General features: G+C 44.6%; 1 protein-coding gene across 8 annotated transcripts in view; it reads right to left on the reverse strand.

Annotated features, from left to right (window-relative positions):
* Positions 1-580: 580 nt before the first annotated feature.
* The window catches only part of tmem260 (transmembrane protein 260), a 118502-nt gene continuing 97839 nt past the window's right edge, over positions 581-21243 (reverse strand). For 6 of the 8 annotated variants that reach the window (XM_059948968.1, XM_059948970.1, XM_059948972.1 and 3 more), the window contains 5 exons: positions 11522-11694; positions 7857-8028; positions 5678-5826; positions 3205-3381; positions 581-2639 (listed from right to left, as the gene is read on the reverse strand). In XM_059948968.1, coding sequence (XP_059804951.1) covers positions 2582-2639; positions 3205-3381; positions 5678-5826; positions 7857-8028; positions 11522-11694 — 729 coding nt within the window. In that variant the 3' untranslated portion in view covers positions 581-2581. Of the gene's footprint in view, positions 2640-2685; positions 2855-3204; positions 3382-5677; positions 5827-7856; positions 8029-11521; positions 11695-21243 lie in introns of those variants that run through there. The other 2 variants (XM_059948966.1, XM_059948969.1) reach the window with 2 other exon arrangements.

The following is a 21243-nucleotide window of genomic DNA, read 5'->3' on the forward strand; positions in this document are numbered from 1 at the left end:
CTCCCTGGTGTTCCTCCCCCATCGCCTCTCCCTGGTGATCCTCCCCCATCGTCTCTCCCTGGTGATCCTCCCCCATCGTCTCTCCCTGGTGTTCCTCCCCCATCGCCTCTCCCTGGTGATCCTCCCCCATCGTCTCTCCCTGGTGATCCTCCCCCATCGCCTCTCTCCCTGGTGATCCTCCCCCATCGCCTCTCACTGGTGATCCTCCCCCATCGCCTCTCTCCGGTGATCCTCCCCCATCGCCTCTCCCTGGTGATCCTCCCCCATCGTCTCTCCCTGGTGATCCTCCCCCATCGCCTCTCCCCGGTGATCCTCCCCCATCGCCTCTCCCTGGTGATCCTCCCCCATCGCCTCTCCCTGGTGATCCTCCCCCATCGTCTCTCCCTGGTGATCCTCCCCCATCGCCTCTCTCTGGTGATCCTCCCCCATCGCCTCTCTCCGGTGCTCCTCCCCCATCGCCCCTCCCTGGTGCTCCTCCCCCATCGCCTCTCTCCGGTGATCCTCCCCCATCGCCTCTCTCCGGTGTTCCTCCCCAATCGCCTCTCCCCAGTGATCCTCCCCCATCGCCTCTCCCCGGTGATCCTCCCCCATCGCCACGCTCTGGTGATCCTCCCCCATTGCCTCGCTCTGGTGATCCTCCCCCATCGCCTCTCCCTGGTGATCCTCCCCCATCGCCTCGCTCTGGTGATCCTCCCCCATCGCCTCGCTCTGGTGATCCTCCCCCATCGCCTCTCTCCGGTGATCCTCCCCCATCGCCTCTCTCCGGTGCTCCTCCCCCCTTTTCTTTCTTCCATGCTTTTCTGTCGTCTCCTAACTTTCTCCTCCTTCTCCAGGCAAGGAATGTGGATCAGCTGGAAAATGGGTTGAAAAATGGTAGATGGGATTGAATACAGAAAGTGTGAGGTGTTGGACTAACTAGGGTAGGTTCTTACACAGGGAATGGTCGGGCACTGAGGAGTGGATCTAGGAATACTGGTCCATAATTAACTGAGAAAGTGTCATAGGTAGATAATTTCATAAAGAAAGCTTTTGGCACATTGGCCTTCATAAATCAAAGTACTGCGTACAGGAGACTTAAGACATTGGTGAGGTCTGATTTGGTTACCAACCTACAGGAAAAATGTAAATAGGATTGAAAGAATACAAAGAAAACTTACAATGATGTCGCTGGGACTGAAGGACCCGAGTTATAAGGAAAGATTGAATAGGTCAGGATTCCTTGAAATGTAGAAGATTGACTGACAGGAGCTTTGATAAAGGATTACAAAATAATGAGGGGTACAGATAGGGTAAATGCAAACAGACTTTTTCCACTGAGCCTGGGTGAGACTAATTTAACTAGAGGTCATGGGTTAAGGATGAAAGTTGAAAAGTTTAAGGAGAACATGAGAGGGAACTTCTTCATTCAGAGGGTTGTGAGAGTGTGGAACGAGCTGCCAGAGCAAGTGGTACATGCAAGCTTGATTTCACAATTTAAGAGAGGTTTGGAGAGGCACAGATATGGAGGGCTATGATCCCAGTGCAGGTCGATGGGAGTTGGCAGTTTAAATGGGTTGGCAAGGACCCGCTTCTGTGCTGGCCTTCTCTATGACTCTATGACCACCCCGCTGCCTTCTGTGGGCACACCACGATCCCTGGATCCCATGCCTCCCGACTTTCTGACTGAGCCTAACTTGTGAACTTTGTCCAGTGTCTTGCTAAAGTCCGTATACAACACATTCAATGTTCTGCCTTCAATTGTGATCTTAAAAGCAATCTGTTAATTACAGAAGTTGTTTTTTGGGGGGAGATAGTTTCATATTAACCAACCTTTGCAAAAAAAGTCTCCTACTAGTATTGTCATGTCCTTGAAGCAGTGGCTCAGTTATGTAACATCTTTAATAAGAGGTCTGTCAAAATGTCCAACCGGTATTGCTCTCTTCCCAAGGCCATTATTCAAAGGTACATAGACCTAAAGTGTACATGATACTACAGAACTGAGCAAAACCTATAGCAACACTTCACTTTATATTCTAGCCCTTCAGCTCTGAAAACTAACTTTCCAATCGCCTCCTTAAATGTGGTACGTGTACAGACAAGAATTATACAGAATAATTTCTATTCTGGCTATGCTGGCTTTCTCCAACTCAAGTAAGACAGGTGTGTTAACTCTGTCAAAGCCCAAGATGAATTTCACTCGTAAACAATACACACAACCAGCTTTATTGATCCCAAATAAAACGTTAGCACCCCAGCATAGATTTGTATTGCTCCACTGCTTTGGGCCTCCTTCAAAATCAAGTAGATATCTAATATCTCTACACAGTTTACCTCTTGTCGGAGTACCTGCTAGTTGATAATAGTATACTGTAAATATACTGTATTTCTATCCGTGAATTCATAATAAGTTAGTTCAGTTCTAAAATTGAATGGTTTAAGGTGGCCTTGCATTGCACTCGTTCAGCCACAAATTCTGATTGCAAAGAATTTTCCGAGATAATTCAGAACAGAAATAAAAGGGTGGGAGGCACTGAGAAAGGTAGAGGATGGTGCAGGGGAGATACAATTACACCATTCGGTAAGTGCTTGAGAGATGAAAAGATTACCTGGCTTGCCACATCTCTTCATTTGCCACGGCTTCCCATGAAAATTCGTCATAGCTGAAAAACAGAAGCCATCTGATGTCACACCAGCAATGCATCTCGAACCCATTGTCCTTCAGATGATGGGATAGAGGTAGCTCCAGTATTGATAATACAGATTTAAAAGTGAAGCTGAGATCACTATGGATCGTTAAGACTGCTCAGCTTCTGAGAGATGCATCGGCATCAGTCCAGTTGTGTCCATCAAAAAGGTTATAAAATGTGGACATCACCTGAGGAGCAGAGAATAAAAAAATCAAAATGATGGGCCCCACAACTCTTCAATTCAAAGTACATTGATGAAAAGGATGTACTGTATGCTTGAAAGAAGTGCTATTGTGAAACAGCTGGAATTGAGATTGTGGGTGTGCTTTGAAAGGGTGCACAGACCCAAAGGGCTGAATGCTTCCTGTCCTGTCTGTACTCTTTTTGACCCCCATGATTAGTGATCATCCTGGCAGACTGTCTGGAGCAAAAGTCACCTCTGAATATATATCAGAGAGGTTGCTAACAAGGACACATCCACCAATCCCCAAGATACAGCTCCTGGTAAAGTGGTCTCCTGAGAGACAACGACACCTACCTGCCATACTCCTCTGTCCAGTTGTACAAGTGCCTGGTATGCTGGATCCAGCTCTCAGGGCTGAACAGACTGGTTGAGTGGACCAGTTTTTCACACACTCCCCATGGCCAGAGGGAGTAACTCTGCTTCCAGCTGGAGTCTCCTTCGTGCAGACCAATGCACACAAAGATCTCCTTCCTGGAAGAACAGAGACATCTACATCAGAATATGGCAGTAATCCCAGACTACCGAAGTTTTGCAGCAGATACATTTTACACCACTATTCCCTTCTGGAGCAGCTAGAAGTTGTGGGAAGCTCTGCTCTTACACCTTCGTCCATCTCCAGACCTCACTGAGACCACTGTCCTGGTCCTCCCAGTGTGGGGAGCAGGATGTGGGTGATGCCTGTTGTCTCACCATGAGGGAAATCAAACGCATTCAAATCCATTAGCTCTGATGCAGGTTTCAACCAGAAACTTTCACAATTCCTTTCCTCCCACAAATGGTGCTTGACCTGCTGAATTCCTCCAGCAGACCATCTGTTTACTTGCTGTCAATCTGATAAAGCAACACCACAGGATCCCTCAACACAACATTTGAGTTTTTCCACTGATTCTAAAATACTCTCCTTACTGAGATCAGTAGCATCACATTTACCCATACTGACTTTCAACGAACATCCTCCATAGTCCCCATCCTTTTCCAGTTCACCCGCTCCGCAGACTCCGTTTCCAATTCACCCGCTCCGCAGACTCCGTTTCCAATTCACCCGCTCCGCAGACTCCGTTTCCAGTTCACCCGCTCCGCAGACTCCGTTTCCAATTCACCCGCTCCGCAGACTCCGTTTCCAATTCACCCGCTCCGCAGACTCCGTTTCCAGTTCACCCGCTCCGCAGACTCCGTTTCCAATTCACCCGCTCCGCAGACTCCGTTTCCAGTTCACCCGCTACACAGACTCCGTTTCCAATTCACCCGCTCCGCAGACTCCGTTTCCAGTTCACCCGCTACGCAGACTCCGTTTCCAATTCACCCGCTCCGCAGACTCCGTTTCCAATTCACCCGCTCCGCAGACTCCGTTTCCAATTCACCCGCTCCGCAGGCTCCGTTTCCAATTCACCCGCTACACAGACTCCGTTTCCAGTTCACCCGCTCCGCAGACTCCGTTTCCAGTTCACCCGCTACACAGACTCCGTTTCCAATTCACCCGCTCCACAGACTCCGTTTCCAATTCACCCGCTCCACAGACTCCGTTTCCAATTCACCCGCTCCGCAGACTCCGTTTCCAATTCACCCGCTACACAGACTCCGTTTCCAATTCACCCGCTCCGCAGACTCCGTTTCCAATTCACCCGCTCCACAGACTCCGTTTCCAATTCACCCGCTACACAGACTCCGTTTCCAATTCACCCGCTACACAGACTCCGTTTCCAGATCACCCGCTCCGCAGACTCCGTTTCCAATTCACCCGCTCCGCAGACTCCGTTTCCAATTCACCCGCTCCGCAGACTCCGTTTCCAATTCACCCGCTCCGCAGACTCCGTTTCCAATTCACCCGCTCCGCAGACTCCGTTTCCAGTTCACCCGCTCCGCAGACTCCGTTTCTAGATCACCCGCTCCGCAGGCTCCGTTTCCAGTTCACCCGCTCCGCAGACTCCGTTTCCAATTCACCCGCTCCGCAGACTCCGTTTCCAGTTCACCCGCTCCGCAGACTCCGTTTCCAATTCACCCGCTCCGCAGACTCCGTTTCCAATTCACCCGCTCCACAGACTCCGTTTCCAATTCACCCGCTCCGCAGACTCCGTTTCCAATTCACCCGCTCCACAGACTCCGTTTCCAGTTCACCCGCTACACAGACTCCGTTTCCAATTCACCCGCTCCGCAGACTCCGTTTCCAGTTCACCCGCTACGCAGACTCCGTTTCCAATTCACCCGCTCCGCAGACTCCGTTTCCAATTCACCCGCTCCGCAGACTCCGTTTCCAATTCACCCGCTCCGCAGGCTCCGTTTCCAATTCACCCGCTACACAGACTCCGTTTCCAGTTCACCCGCTCCGCAGACTCCGTTTCCAGTTCACCCGCTACACAGACTCCGTTTCCAATTCACCCGCTCCACAGACTCCGTTTCCAGTTCACCCGCTACACAGACTCCGTTTCCAATTCACCCGCTCCGCAGGCCTCTAGTTGCAGCAGTAAACCCGGTCTTTATACTCTACCTTTTCCTCTAAATCTTTGATAGAAGTTGTGCTCAGCTGGTGCTAATCACTGTGGCCCCTACTCATAACAACTCTGTTCATCCACAAATCTCTAACTAAGTTACTCCCAACCCTAATTTATGATTAAAAACATCCAGCACATTTCACACAGATCCAGAGAGAACAGCTTCCCAGAGGGACAACATTTGCCCTGATGTGCAGCAGACTATCTGTGGATGGGTGGAGAAGCTGAGTGACTCGTTCTCATTGAGTGTGGTGACTTTCCATCAGTGACTCACTCACTCTCTGTTCTCATTGAATAATCGATGCAGGTTGAATGTTACAATTCCAGCAGATTCCTCCCTGTCCACAGGGTGCCAGCGATTGCCAGGGAAATGCACATTGGGTAGGTGTTTGGCCAACTTTGGCAAATACCAGTCGTACGTCATCATCTGAAATAGAAACAATTTCAAGTTATTTTCTTCAAGGAACAAATATAAATAAACGATGCTTAAAAATGGCCGTTTAAAAGGGAAGCGAGAGGGGAGGGAGTGAGAAGCACCAGAAAGACATTCTGTAATGACCACAGAACCTCCTGTCTGTACCTCTAACTATGGAGTCCCCTATCACTACCCCTCTCCTCTTCTTCCTCCCTCCCCCCCGCATGGCAGAACCAGGCTCAGTGCCAGAGATCCGGCTGCTGCAGCTTGTCCCAGGTCAGTCATCCCCCCCCCAACAGTATCCAAATCGGTATACTTGTTGTTGAGGGGAATGGCCACAGGGGAGCCCTGCTCTGCCTGCCCTTTCCCCTTCCCTCGCCTGACGGTAACCCAATTACCTGTGCCCTGCTCCTTTGGCATAACGGCCTCCCCGTAGCTACTATCTATAAACTCCTCATTCTCCTGAATGATCCGGAGGTCATCCAGCTCCTGCTCCAGTTCCCTAATGCTGTTTGTTAGGAGCTGCAGCTGGATGCACTTCTTGCAGGTGTCATTGTCAGGGACGTAGCCGGTCTCCCTGACTTCCCACATCCTGCAAGAGGAGCATTCCAACATCCTGCCTGGCACTCTCTCTACTCTAAACAAATGAAACAGAACTTACTGGAACCTACCCTCGACTCTGCCTGTTCATACTGAATCCTGTTGAGCCAAAGTCGTCCCACTCTGCCCTAGAATCCAGACTCTTCTGACCATTCCCTATGTTCCTCATTCTTTTACTGAACTCTCACCATCAGGACAATTACCCTCTCAGTCACCCTCCCCACTGAAAACGCTTCTCCACATTCGAACCTTTATTTTTCATTCCGCTCCTCCCCGGCCACAAACCCCACTACTCCCAATATCCCTTTCCAGCAGGTGTGTTGGGAGTGGGGTGGGGGGAGAGAGGGAACAGGCACCTCACGTATCAATACCCATCTACATACAGCAAAAATCTGATACATTCAGGATTTTTGTGGTGCCAGACTGACAAATTTCTGGCAAGTTTGTCTACAGCTTCATTGCTGGTTTAGTCCTGAGTAAAATGAGGTTGTTGGAGAAAAAAAAAAGTTTAATAATTTAAAAATAGTGAATATAATAACAATATATCTGATCATTACAATAAAGAGATAGGATCAGGGCAGTGAGACAAGTCAATTAGAATGTGTCCTTCCTTGCAAAATGGCAACTTCTTCAGATGTAGCCTCCCAAAGCCTTGTTTTTTAAATCTCCATCATGCAGTTCATTTATTTCATTATTGAATGTTACGGGAGCAGAATAACACATTTTCCAATGTACCTTCCGTTTCAAGTGAGTGTGGGTAACAAAACAAGCTGAGTTGAAAGAGTTAACTGGAACCAGGTCCCTGGGAAGTATTTGTCAAACATCATCTGAAGCAATTAATCACCCAGTTTGGGTACCAACCTGTCCATTTGCTCATTCCTTTCTTTCAACAGAGCCAGTGGTGAACCATTGGGTGACAGATGATGAGTGAGAAGCTGAACCATCAGAGTTTTATTGTACTCGTTACTCATCTCTTTAGAAGATCTGCTTTTATCTGTAAGCAATTTCCCATCCCATCCTATTCCCAAAGAGTGCAACAGGATAGGACTCTCTTGGGAACAGCCATGGATTAGATGGGTTGAATGGCTTCCTTGTCTCCAGATTTTAATTTTTTAAATTTAGAGATATATCTCAGCACAGTAACAGGCCCTACTGGCCCACTGAGACTGCGCCAACTCATTGCACTCATGGGACCAATTAACTTTCTGGCTTTAAAATGTGTAAGGAAGCAGGTGTACCCGGAGAAAAACCAGATGGTCACGGGGAGCACGTAGAAATTTATTAAATACAGCAGTGGGAATTGAACCGGTGTCACTGGCACTGTAATAAGCACAGTGCTGCTATACCACTCTTACTGCGTGGGGTTTCAATCCAGATCGTGCTCCTGGATTACTGCCCAACCCTATCCTTTCTGTTGTGTCAGCAGCCCTCATCTCTGTTACCTCCTGATCCACCATGCTGAGGTCAGGTCTCTGCCCCTCGCAGTAGTGAAGGTATCGCAAGGAGTTTCCTGGGAGGTCTCCACGGAGCAGGATGATGGCATCAGGAGGCATGCTGCCCAAAATATTTCTGCCAAATTTATCGACAACATCGTTGTTACTCTTGTCACAGATCCTGTATAACATGAGATTGTTAGAGGAAAAGAAAGCATTAATGGTTAAAAACACCGAATAGAAAAACATTTTTCTACATCTCAAGTTCCAAAGCCTTCTTGCCCTTTTCTATGATAGAAAGAGGAGAAATAATCATTGAGAATTTCATCCATCTATTCTCTCTAAGTTGCTCTTTTTCCTTTAAAATACTTATAAAATCCCTTTGGATTTGCTTTAAACTTCTCTGCCCAAGCTATCCCATATCCCTTTTCGCCCTCCTGATTTCCTTCTGGAGTCCATTCCTGCATCCCCTACACTGCTCCAGGCATTTACCATATCCCGCTGCCCCTACATGGTCCTGCCTCCTTTCTCTTAACCAGACTTCTCAATATTCCTCCTCATCCAGGGTTCCCTACTTCTGCCAACCTTGCTCTTCACTCCTGCGGGAACATGCATATTTTGAACTCTCAATATCTCACTTTTATAAGTCTCCTCTTCCGAGATATCCATTTGCCTGGAAACAACCTACACCAATCAAAAACACAAAGTGCACTGCAGATGCTGTGGTCAAATCAAGACGTACAAAAAAGCTGGATGAACTCGGGCAGCATCCATTGAAAGAAGCAGTCAACGTTTCGGGTTGAGCCCCTTCGTCAGGACTAAAGAAGGAGGGGGCAGGGGCCCTATAAAGAAGGTGGGAGGAGGGTGGAAAACCAGTCAGAGGAAAGATCAAGGGGTGGGGGAGGGGATAGGCAGGAGAAGTGAAGAAGGAATCTAAGAGGAAAGCACTATGGGTAGTAGAAGAAGGCAGAGTCATGACAGGTGATAGGCAGCTAGAAGAGGAGACAGAGAAAGTGGGATGGGGGAAGGGAGAGGGAGGGAATTACTGCAAGTTGGAGAATTCGATGTTCATACCAAGGGGCTGGAGACTACCCAGACGGTATATGAGATGTTGTTCCTCCAACCTGAGTTTGGCCTCATCATGGCAGTAGAGGAGGCCATGTATGGACGTATCCGAATGGGAATGTGAAGCAGAGTTGAAGTGGGTGGCAACCAGGAGATCCTGTCTGTTCTGGCGGACAGAGCATAGGTGCTCGACGAAGCGGTCCCCCAATCTGCATCGGGTCTCGTAGAGGAGGCCACACCAGGAGCACCAGATGCAAAAGATTACCCCAACAAACTCACAAGTGAAGTGTTGCCTCACCTGGAAGGACTGTTTGGGGCCCTGAATGGTGGTAAGAGAGGAGGTGTAGGGACAGGTGTAGCACTTACGCTTGCAGGGATAAGTGCCAGGTGGGAGATCCGTGGGGAGGGACGTGTGGACCAGGCAGTCGCGGAGGGAACGATCCCTGCGAAAAGCAGAGGGGTAGAGAGAGAAAGATGTCCTTAGCGGTGGGGTCCTGTTGAAGGTGGTGGAGGATAATATGCTGGATCCGGAGGCTGGTGGGGTGATAGGTGAGGACAAGGGGAACACGGTCCCTGTTGTGGTGACGGGAGGATGGGGTGAGGGTCGAAGTGTGGGAAATGGAGGAGATGCGGGTGAGGCATAATTTAATCATAAATTTACCAATTTTTCCAAGAAAGAATTACAATTAAAATAAAAATAGTATAGTCATAATGTTGTTAAACTGAAGTAATTAGGGTTTTTGGAGTTGGTTCAAGAACTGAATGGTTGAAGTAGCTGTTCCTGAAACTAGTGGTGTCGGACTTCAGGCTTCTATATGTCCTGCCTGATGGGAGATGCGAAAAGAAGGTATGGTCCAGATTGTAAGATCTATGATGATGGATATTGCCTTCTGAGCAGCACCTTCTGTAGATGCTACTAATGGTGGGGAGGGATGTGTCCATGATGTATTGGGTCAGTTCACTATTCTCTGTAGCTTTTTATGTTCCTGCACGTTGGAATTGCCATACCAGACTATTGCAACCACTCAGGATATCTACAACACTAATCTGTAGAAATTTATTAGACAAGACAAGACAATCTCCTGAGAAAGTAAAGATTCTGGTGTGCTTTTGTCATGGTTACATTTGCTATATTTGCTGAGTCCAGGACAGGTCATCTGATACATTAATATCCATGAAAGCTGCTAACTCTCTACACTGCTGATCCTCCAGTGCAGACTGGCACGTTTCCCTCCCTGAAGTCAACAATCCCATCTTTAGTTTTGCTACCATTGAGCAACCATTAATATCATTAATACTATTAATATCCCAATCCAATGTAGCAGTTCATGAGTTCATCCGATTTACCTGTCAAGCCTCATGTATTTTAATAAATGGAATTTAATTCAATAGACTTTCCTCGCTCTCTGCCATGCTGCTGTCTCTGAATTCTATCTCAACTTCCAGCCTCCCACCCTTCCGCCAACATAGGACAAATGTTTTATTAAACATGTTCTCCACTTCTGCTCCAGTCTGGCTCCACCATCACCACCTCCAGCTCAGGATTATATCTGTACAGTTCACTGTCCCTCAGCCTCTAACATTAGGCAACATTTTGGAATCATACCTTGGCATGATTTGATTTGCCTCATCTCCTCTTTTAACCCTGTCCAATCTGTGCTAGTCTCAAACCTTCTGAATAGTTCCTTATTGTTAAAGAAATAAAGGAACAATTCTAAATGTGTACCATTCCCTTTGAATTTTCAAAATTAACACTGAACCAGTCATCTAAAAACCTGTGAGCCACTGTGTACAGGCCCATGACCCACACATGATCACTGGAATAACCAGCACACTAGCCAGCCCAAACACTAGAAAGGCTTCCTTAAATTATGTAGGACTGTTTAGATCTCTCTGAGAAGGCAAGCAGACAGACTTCAATGTTACTGCAGAAAAAATTCCCACTGATAGTGTGAAGTTCCGATTGATGCATCATGATCTGGTACAATCCGAACGCACTAGAATAAGGAGCTGCAGAGAGTAGTCACTCTGCCCAATACAACATGGCCACATCCTTCTCCACTATCAAACATATCCACAGGATGTGTTGCCTCAAAGAACCCATCATTCAGGCCGTGCCATTTTCTCACAGCTAAAATCGGGCAGGAGGTGCAGAAACCTGAAGTCACACTCCATCAGAACTGCCATTTCCCCTGAACCATTCAATCCTTGAACAAACCAGCACAACCCTGATCACTAAAGTTTAGCAACACTATTATCACTTTGCACCACAATGGACATTTGTTTTCTAATCACGTTTTTTCTTGTATAATTTTTGTACAATTTACATTTTTCTTTTGAATGTTGTATACCTAATGCTCTGTGCCTATGATAGGGCTGCAAGAGTTTCATTGCACCTGTGTGTACATGTATTTGTGCACATGACAATGAACTGGACTTGATTTGATATATTGCCCGATGCCTAGGCCTGAATCAACGTAGTAGTAGTAGTAGTAGATTTGATATATACTGAATTCCCACGCTGGGTCTAACTCACACTCATCAACAATAACTCCACTGAGCCCAGCTAAAGCTGACACCGTCAGGATGATTTATAAAACTGCCCTTACCTGTAGTTGAGGTGGATTTGGAAGACAATGAGGAGAATGGGTGGAAGCCATTCTGCCCAGTGCCACAGTGAGTGACTGCCCAATATTCTCTGCAGCAAAGAGCAGACTGAAGCTAGACCACAGCCTGCCAGAACACAAACCACCAAATTACTCTGCAGCCAGAACCTTTCAACCTGTAGAAAGAAAATGAACAATGTCTGACCGTCATACATCATGGGAAGATGCCTCATGGCACAGTTAATCACCAAGCATCCCTCTATACTAATCCTGTTTTCCCTCCTACATCCACCCCCACCCCTATTCCCTTGCCATCCACAGCTACACAGCAGTCAATAAACTCACAAACTCATACTTCTTCGAGATGTGGGAGAAAAGCAGAGCACCAATGGAAATCCACGAGGTCACAGGGAGAGCACAGCACCCAAGGTCAGAATTGAGCCCAGATCTCGATGGCTGTGAGGCAGCAGAACAAACAGATGCCCCTGGATTACCCCAGCTTGTGTTCCAGAATGTGTTAGAAGGTGTGAAGCACATCAGTTTGTTCATTGGTTTATTTGGAATACTGAGGGATACGAACAGCTGTAGTTTTGATAATGAAGGGTTAAAAGGGAAAATTCAAGCTGTGGAAAGTTAGCATCACACACCCACAAACAGCTTAAAGACAAAGTTTTTTTTGTCTGTTTGAATCACCCCAATCTGGAAAGAAGATGCACAGACAAAATGCAGGACTGGCAGCATCTTCACAGGGAATTAAACAACTGTTGTTTTGGGTTGAGACTCTTCATCAGGATGATTTCCTTCCATAGATGCTGCCTGACCTGCTGAACTCCCTCAACATTGTTTGTGTGTTGCTCAAAATTCTAGCATCTGCAGAATCTGTGTCTCTGCAAAGGTGTTACTTTCTCTCCTGAGAGGCAGTTAGCACATGTACTATAAATGTAGTCTCTCTTTGTTATGGAAAAGTTTACAGGGGTTCTCAACCCTTTTAATGCCATGGAACCTTACCATTAACTGAGAGGTCTGTGGACCCCAGGTTGGGAATCTCTTAAGAATAGAACATCTACAGGGGCTTGGTATATGACATTGCCCATTCCCACAGGAATAAATGTACCTGTAAGAGATGCAAGAGTAAAATGATAATATAAAGGATAAAGTCAGGTGTGAACTCTGCGGTTTAGCTGAGACCAGGGGAAATAGAAAAGATTAACAAAGGAATCAAACTCCATGGGAAAACACCCACAGAGTCAAGGGCTGCTGACACAACAGAAAGGATAGGGTTGGGCAGTAATCCAGGAGCACGATCTGGATTGAAACCCCACGCAGTAAGAGTGGTATAGCAGCACTGTGCTTATTACAGTGCCAGTGACACCGGTTCAATTCCCACTGCTGTATTTAATAAATTTCTACATGCTCCCCGTGACCATCTGGTTTTACTCCGGGTGCACCTGCTTCCTCCCACTTTTTAAAGGCAGGTTAATTGGTCCCATGAGTGCAACGGGGTGGCGCAGTCTCAATGGGCCAGAAGGGCCTGTTACTGTGCTGGGCTGTATTTCTCAATTTTTATTTAAATAATCAGAGTGCTCAGAAAAATACTGGTAGGCCTCAAGTTTGGTAAATTCACACAAGGAGTTACAGAAAATACAATGCAAAAGTAATTTAGCAAGGAATATAAAAAGAGATGACAAGAGATTCCACAAGTATGACGAAAGAAAGAGAAACAAAAACTAAGCGGCCTTTCAGACACTGAGATAGGACAGCTTAGAAGTTTGAAACACCATGACTCATTTTCTAATAATTCCAGATTGACATAAAATAATACATGCTCACTTGGCCTATGAGTCCATGCTTACTATCAAAATTCAAAGTAAATTTATTGTCAAATTACACAGATGTCACCTTAATTAACCCGAGAGTTATTTTCTTGCAGCAATGCACAGTAGAACAAAGAAATAAAATGGAATTAATGAAGAACTACAAGAAAGACTGGCAAGAAACCAATGTTCAAACAATACCAAACTGTCTAAATACAATAAGAAGTTAAGTCAATAAATAAATAACACCGAGAACACAAGTTTTGGAGAACTTGACAGAAAATCCATAGGCTCTGTTCAGTGTTGGGGTGAGTGAAATTATCCACACTGGTTCAGCAGCCTGATGTTTGAAGGGCAATAACTGTTCCTGAACATGGTGGTGTGGAACTTAAGGCTCCTGAACCTCTTTCCCATTGGTATCAGTGAGAAGAAAGCATGGCCTGGGTGGTGGGAGAGGCATTCAGACAGAAAGCACCCAGGATCAAGATTGAATCTGGGTTTCCAGCACGAAAAGGCAGAGGCCCTACCAGCTGCACCAATGTGCCACACACTTTGCCTTCTCCTATTACATTGCAGCTAGGTCTAAATCCCGTAATTGCCACCTTACCACCTCTATAGGAACAGTTTCACAAGTGGTTCAAAATGGCAACTCACCACTACCTTCTCAATAACAATTAGGGATGGGCAATGCTTTAATTGAAAAAAGTAATTGAAGCAAAACAATCTTTAAAACTCCAGAGAACCTACTTAACTCACAGGCTTGCAATTCCAAACACCGCTCTTTAAATTGACTGCACCCACTCTGTGCAAGTATATTTTGTTTAATAAAGGACCGTCAAAATTATACACGATGCTCTAAATGAGGTGCTATATTAGTTATAATTAATAATTTCTCACTTTGATATTTGGGGGATCTTGGGGTTCATCTCTTTTCAGGTTCACTAACTTTCATTCATGGTCGTTTGTCCTCTTCACTATCTGTTATTCCATTTACACTTACAGAGTTCTGCTGATCCTCTGCATCTGTACCAACCATCACGACCAACTGCACAAATCGCAGTGGTCTGCTTTAATTCCATATCCCTTTATGCCCTGCTTATTCTAGTACTTGTAAAGATGGCTCATAACTACTATCAGCCTCCTCTGGCAGCACATTCTAGACACCAAAGGACACACGAGCAGAATTAGGCCTTTCACCCTGTCGGATCTGCTCTGCAACTACCGACTATACAGTGTGAAAAATGTGCCCCTCCGACCTCATCCCTCTCACCTTTAGCCTATGCCTTGTAGTTTTTGATATCCCGCCAAGGGAAACAGACTCCGGCTATCTAACTATGTCACTCATAATTTATATCCCTCAATCATGTCACCTTCATTCCGGGGGAAAAGACCCTAACCCTAACCCTATTTAATGTCTCTTGATAACTCAAGCCCTCCAATCCAAAAGAGTTCTCACCTTAATAATGATTTGTGTCAATTGTATATAGTCAAATAAAACAAGCCATACTTGCTGTCAGTCTGCGTATCAGCTGAAACCTTCTGAAGTTCAAAGTTGAATGGAATGGAAGTACTGTCTTTGGCATCCTCCACAAATACAACTTTCCAGCAAATAATTCTATTCCATCCCCATGCACTGAGGCTGACATCACATAAATGTCCCATCTGACATCATCAAAACTATCCAAATCTACCTCGGTACCATATTGTGCACCCCCACCCGAGCACCTGCTGCTGAAACACTTGTCCATGCCTTTGTCACCTCAGAATGCACTATCTTCCATAAAGTAAAACAACCTCATCTAAAACTGACCTTTCTATTCAAAACTTTGTACCAAAATCTGTTCAACCATTATCCATATACAGTGGATTCCAGTTAATTGGGCCAGCAGTTAATCATAGCAGCAATTTATTTGGGACAACTCTTGAAGAACCAAGTCTACTTGAGAAAATAGCTAGGATACCCTTCATTTTTTGGGGCAGGATATTGTTGCTGGGCAATTTCTAATCAGCGTCAACACGTGCATTTGTGTGGCCGTTAAACCCTGCATTGTGCTTAGAAGCAAACAGTTTCTAAAATAGCAACACAAACAGAATGCTGGTAGAACGCAGCAGGCCAGGCAGCATCTATAGCAGGGATGGCCAAACTTACTTAATGTAAGAGCCACATACGATTAACTTCAGATGTTTGAGAACCACAAGACATGAACAAAATTTACAGATGTTTTTATTGATACATACACATTTTGTTACAAAAATGTTATATAAATGTTAAATACATGTATGCAATAATATTTATTCATGTAGTTTTTTTAACTGTTAATTTGTATTAGTTTCAGTAATCATAATGTACATATACCAAATGTTTTCAAAATCTTGATTGATTGTTTTAACTACAAACCCAATTTCCAGAAAAGTTGGGATATTTTCCAAAATGCAATAAAAACAAAAATCTGTGATATGTTAATTCACGTGAACCCTTATTTAACTGACTAAAGTACAAAGAAAAGATTTTCAATGGTTTTACTGACCAACTTAATTGTATTTTGTAAATATACACAAATTTACAATTTGATGGCTGCAACACACTCAACAAAAATTGGGACAGAGTTAAAATAAGATTGAAAAGAGCACAGAATATTCAAGTAACACCGGTTTGGAAGACTCCACATTAAGCAGGCTAATTGGTAGCAGGTGAGGTATCATGACTGGGTATAAAAGTAGTGTCCATCAAAGGCTCAGTCTTTGCAAGCAAGGATGGGTCGTGGCTCACCCCTTCGTGCCAAAATTCGTGAGAGAATTGTTAGTCAGTTCAAAAGGAACATTTCCCAACGCAAGATTGTAGAGAATTTAGGTCTTTCAACATCTACAGTACATAATATTGTGAAAAGATTCAGAGAGTTCAGAGACACCTCAGTGCGTAAAGGGCAAGGTCGGAAACCACTTGAATGCGCGTGATCTTTGAGCCCTCAGGCGGCACTGCCTGAGAAACCGTCATGCTACTGTGACAATTATAGCCACCTGGGCTCGGGAGTACTTCGGAAAACCATTGTCACTTAACACAGTCCGTCGCTGCATCCAGAAATGCAACTTGAAACTGTATTACGCAAGGAGGAAGCCATACATCAACTCTATGCAGAAACGCCGGCGAGTTCTCTGGGCCTGAGCTCAACTCAGATGGACCGAAAGACTGTGGAGCCGTGTGCTGTGGTCAGATGAGTCCACATTTCAGCTAGTTTTTGGAAAAAACGGGCATTGAGTTCTCCGTGAAAAAGATGAAAACGACCATCCTGATTGTTATCAGCAAAAGGTGCAAAAGCCAACATCTATGATGGTATGGGGGTGCATCAGTGCCCACGGCATGGGTGAGTTGCATGTATATGAAGGTACCATTGACTCTGAGGCATATATTAGGATTTTAGAGAGACATATGTTGCCATCAAGGCGACGTCTCTTCCTGGGACGTCCATGCTTATTTCAGCAGGACAATGCCAGACCACATTCTGCACGGGCTACAACAGCACGGCTCTGTAGACACAGAGTGTGTGTGCTTGACTGGCCTGCTGCCAGTCCAGATATATCTCCTATTGAAAATGTATGGTGCATCATGAAGAGGAGAATCAGACAACGGAGACCACAGACTGTTGAGCAGCTGAAGTCTTATATCAAGCAGGAATGGACAAAATTTCCAATTGCAAATCTACTACAATTAGTATCCTCAGTTCCAAAACTATTAAAAAGTGTTATTAAAAGGAAAGGTGATGTAACACAATAGTAAACATGCCTCTGTCCCAACTTTTGTTGAGTGTGTTGCAGCCATCAAATTGTAAATTTGTGTATATTTACAAAATACAATTAAGTTGGTCAGTAAAACTATTGAAAATCTTTTATTTGTACTTTAGTCAGTTAAATAAGGGTTCTCGTGAATTAACATATCACAGATTTTTGTTTTTATTGCATTTTGGAAAATATCCCAACTTTTCTGGAAAAGGGGTTTGTATATTGAGCGTATTTAACACAGTAATGAACTACAGGAACATCTAAGAAAAATATGCATTTCAGTAACATAAGATTAGACTGCCAAAAATGAGAAAAATGAGATATTTTTAATGATATTTGTTTGTCTAAGTAAATTTCTGGTCAAAACATGTAAAAAAAAGCAAACCAATAAAATTAGAGATATTTTAATCAGATACCACCTTACAAAATTATAGTCTTATCATAATATTTTTATGACATAAACAGACAATGCTACAATTATCAGGCTATTAAAGCCGCTATTTACTGCCAGTGGAGGTCTTGGGGATCTCCATTTTGGCTGTGAGTCATTACTGGCTTTGTAATGACTGAGTGACACATTGCAGATAAGACACAAAGGTTTAACTCCTTTAACAATGAATGCAAAATCTTCCTCCCACTGTGGCTTAAAATGTCTGTTTTCATCTTCATATTTTCGTTTCTTACAATTTGATGACGCCATCTTCCTTCACAAAATTTTCGCAGACACTTGTAAACAAAACTTGTATCCGCAGTGTACCAACTAGGTCTGCACAATTCAGCGTCCTGTGTAACACTGCGTTAATGTACATGACGTGAGTGAGGTCGGGCCTAGACTCACTAACACTTTGAGCACCAAACAACGTAGATCTACGTCTGCGCTACTTTCACCTTCAGTGCCCAACGGTGTAGACCTACGTAGTGTATTTTTAAACTCGAGCCTGTCTTCCAGCTGTCTTCAGCGCCACATAGCGATTGTCACCAACTCCTGAGTGATGGAATTAAGTCTCAAGGGATTTCCCACAGTTCTATTTATTGCCAAAATGCTTTCCCATTCATTTCTACGCAATGGCAGTACGTGGTAAAAAGGTCAACCAACATATTTCCATGAGCTGCACGTTGAATGCCAAAGAGCCACATGTGGCTTGCGAGCTGCGATTTGGCCACCCTAATCTATAGATAGAAGTACAGTCAACATTTCGGGCTGAGACCCTTCGTCAGGACTAACCGAAAGAAAAGATAGTAAGAGATTTGAAAGTGGGAGGGGGGGAGATACGAAATGATAGGAGAAGACAGGAGGAGGAGGAATGAAGCTAAGAGCTGGAAAGGTGATTGGCAAAAGGGATACAGAGCTGCAGAAGGGAAAAGATCATGGGATGGGAGGCCTAGGGAGAAAGAAAGGGGGAGGGGAGCACCAGAGGGAGATGGAGAACAGGCAAAGAGTGATTGTGAGAGGGACAGAGAGAGAAAATTAGAAAAAGGGAAAAATAATAAATAAATAAGAGATGGGGTAAGGGGGGAGGGAGGCATTAACCAAAGTTAGAGAAGTCAATGTTCATGCCATCCTGAGTGTGGTTTCATCATAATTTCATCACACATTTTAATTCCATGTCCCATTCTCATTCTGATATGTCTATCCATGGCCTCTTCTACTGTCAAGATGAAGCCACACTCAGGTTGGAGGAACAACACCTTATATACCGGCTGGGTAGCCTCCAACCTGATGGCATGAACATTGATTTCTCTAACTTCTGTTAATGCCCCCACCCCTTCTTATCCCATCCCTTATTTATTTATTCCCCCTTTTTTTCTTTTCTCTCTCTCTGTCCCTCTCACAATCACTCCTTGCCTGTTCTCCATCTCCCTCTGGTGCTCCCCTCCCCTTTCTTTCTCCCTAGGTCTCCCATCCCATGATCCTCTCCCTTCTCCAGCTGTGTATCCCTTTTGCCAATCAATTTTCCAGCTCTTAGCTTCACCCCTCCTCCTCCTGTCTTTTCCTATCATTTCGTATCTCCCCCTCCCCCTCCCACTTTCAAATCTCTTACTATCTTTTCTTTCAGTTAGTCCTGACGAAGGGTCTCGGTCCGAAACATCGACTGTACTTCTTCCTATAGATGCTGCCTGACTTGCTGCATTCCACCAGCATTTTGTGTGTGTTGCTTGAATTTCCAGCATCTGCAGATTTCCTTGTGGTTGAGTTTTAAAAATAGCATCAGTTGCATGCATTTGTGTTCAGAAAGCAGTGATTTTTGTCACTGAAAATTGGTGAGCAATATGCTGTAAGACAATTCAGAACTGCTTTGCTCACTTGTGGTTTCAAGCATTCAGGCATTCAGGCTTGGAGCTGTCACAAATGGCCAGGAGTGAAAACAAAACTATTTCACTTATTAAACAGGTTAAGGACTACGAAGAATTTGAAGGTGTCAATAATCATCTTTAATGTTACAATGAAAGTGAAGACTTAGAAGATGCAATCAACAAAAACATTGTACAAAGGCAGTCCATTGTATAAACTAGATGTCTGTGCTGATTTTGTTCATTTGCAGTCAATCAAAAGACTGCGTACACTGGATGAATTCCTCCATGGATTACTATTAGGAACTAAACAGCTTTATAGTACTGTAGTTTTGGTAGTATTTTAATTTGTTTAGTATTTCATTTAAATACATAATTTGTTTCTCATTTAAATGGTAGTTTGTCTTTTTAACAATTTCCATGAAACCTCAGCAAATTGAGGCAGCCACTTAACTGAGCCAAAATGCACTGGTCCCAATCTCAATTAACTGGAATCCACTGTAATAGGTAACCAACACCGGTTTGTGTTTATTTTATAACTGAATTTCTTGGTTTCATATCTTGCAATAGCCTTGCCCTACCCTTTCTCTGCAACCTGTGTCCTCCAACCCCATCACAATCTCTACAGTCTCTTCCTCTTGGTAATGTCATTTTAAGCTCAAGTTCTCTCCCTAGTGATGACCACTTAAAGCAACACTGTAGCTGAGCTAAAATCAGAATCAGGTTTATTATCACCGGCACGTGACGTAAAATTTGTTAACTTAGCAGCAGCAGTTCAATGCACTACATAATATAGAAAATAAATAAATCAATTAATCTTATTTAGTATACTTAATACAGTGTACAGGTATATTGAATAGATTAAAAATTGTGCAAAAAAACAGAAATACTATATATTTTAAAAAGTGAGGCAGTGTCCAAGGGTTCAATGACCATTTAAAAATCGAATGGCAGAGGGGAAGAAGCTGTTCCTGAATCGCTGAGTGTGTGCCTTCAGGCTTCTGTACCTCCTACCTGATGGTAACAGTGAGAAAAGGGGATGTCCTGGGTACTTTATAGGCTAGTTCCCAAAATGGAGTTGACTAAATTTACAATCCCCTGCAGCTTCTTTCTGTCCTGTGTAGTAGCCCCCCCCCCCCATACCAGACAGTGATGCAGCCTGTCAGAAGGCTCTCCACAGTTAATCAATACAAGTTTTTGAGTGTATTTGTTGATATACCAAAAGTCTTCAAACTCCTAATGAAGTATAGCCACTGTCTTGCCTTCTTTATAACTGCATCAAAATGTTGGGACCAGGTTAGAACCTCAGAGATCTTGACACCCAGGAACTTGAAGCTGCTCACTCTCTCCACTTCTGATCCCTCTATGAGTATTGGTATGTGTTCCTTCGTCTTACCCTTCCTGAAGTCCACAATCAGCTCTTTTGTCTTACTGACATTGAGTGCCAGGTTGTTGCTGCAACACCATTCCACTAGCTGGCAAATCTCACTTCTGTACACCCTCTGAGATTCTACCAACAATAGTTGTATCATCAGCAAATTGTATTTGAGCTATGCCTAAGCACACAGTCATGGGTATATAGAGAGTAGAGCAATGGGCTAAGCACACGCCCCTGAGGTGCATCACTGTTGATCGTCAGCGAGGAGGATATGTTATCACCAATCTGCACAGATAGTGATCTTCTGGTTAGGAAGTCGAGGATCCAATTGCAGAGGCAGCCAGAGGCCCAGGTTCTGCATCTTCTCGATAGGATCGTGGGTATGACGGTATTAAATGCTGATGTTAATGAACAGCATCCTGACGTAGGTGTTTGTGTTGTCTAGGTTGTCTAAAGCCATGTGG

Source organism: Hypanus sabinus, chromosome 23 (assembly GCF_030144855.1).
Source record: "Hypanus sabinus isolate sHypSab1 chromosome 23, sHypSab1.hap1, whole genome shotgun sequence".
Lineage (NCBI taxonomy): Eukaryota > Metazoa > Chordata > Chondrichthyes > Myliobatiformes > Dasyatidae > Hypanus > Hypanus sabinus.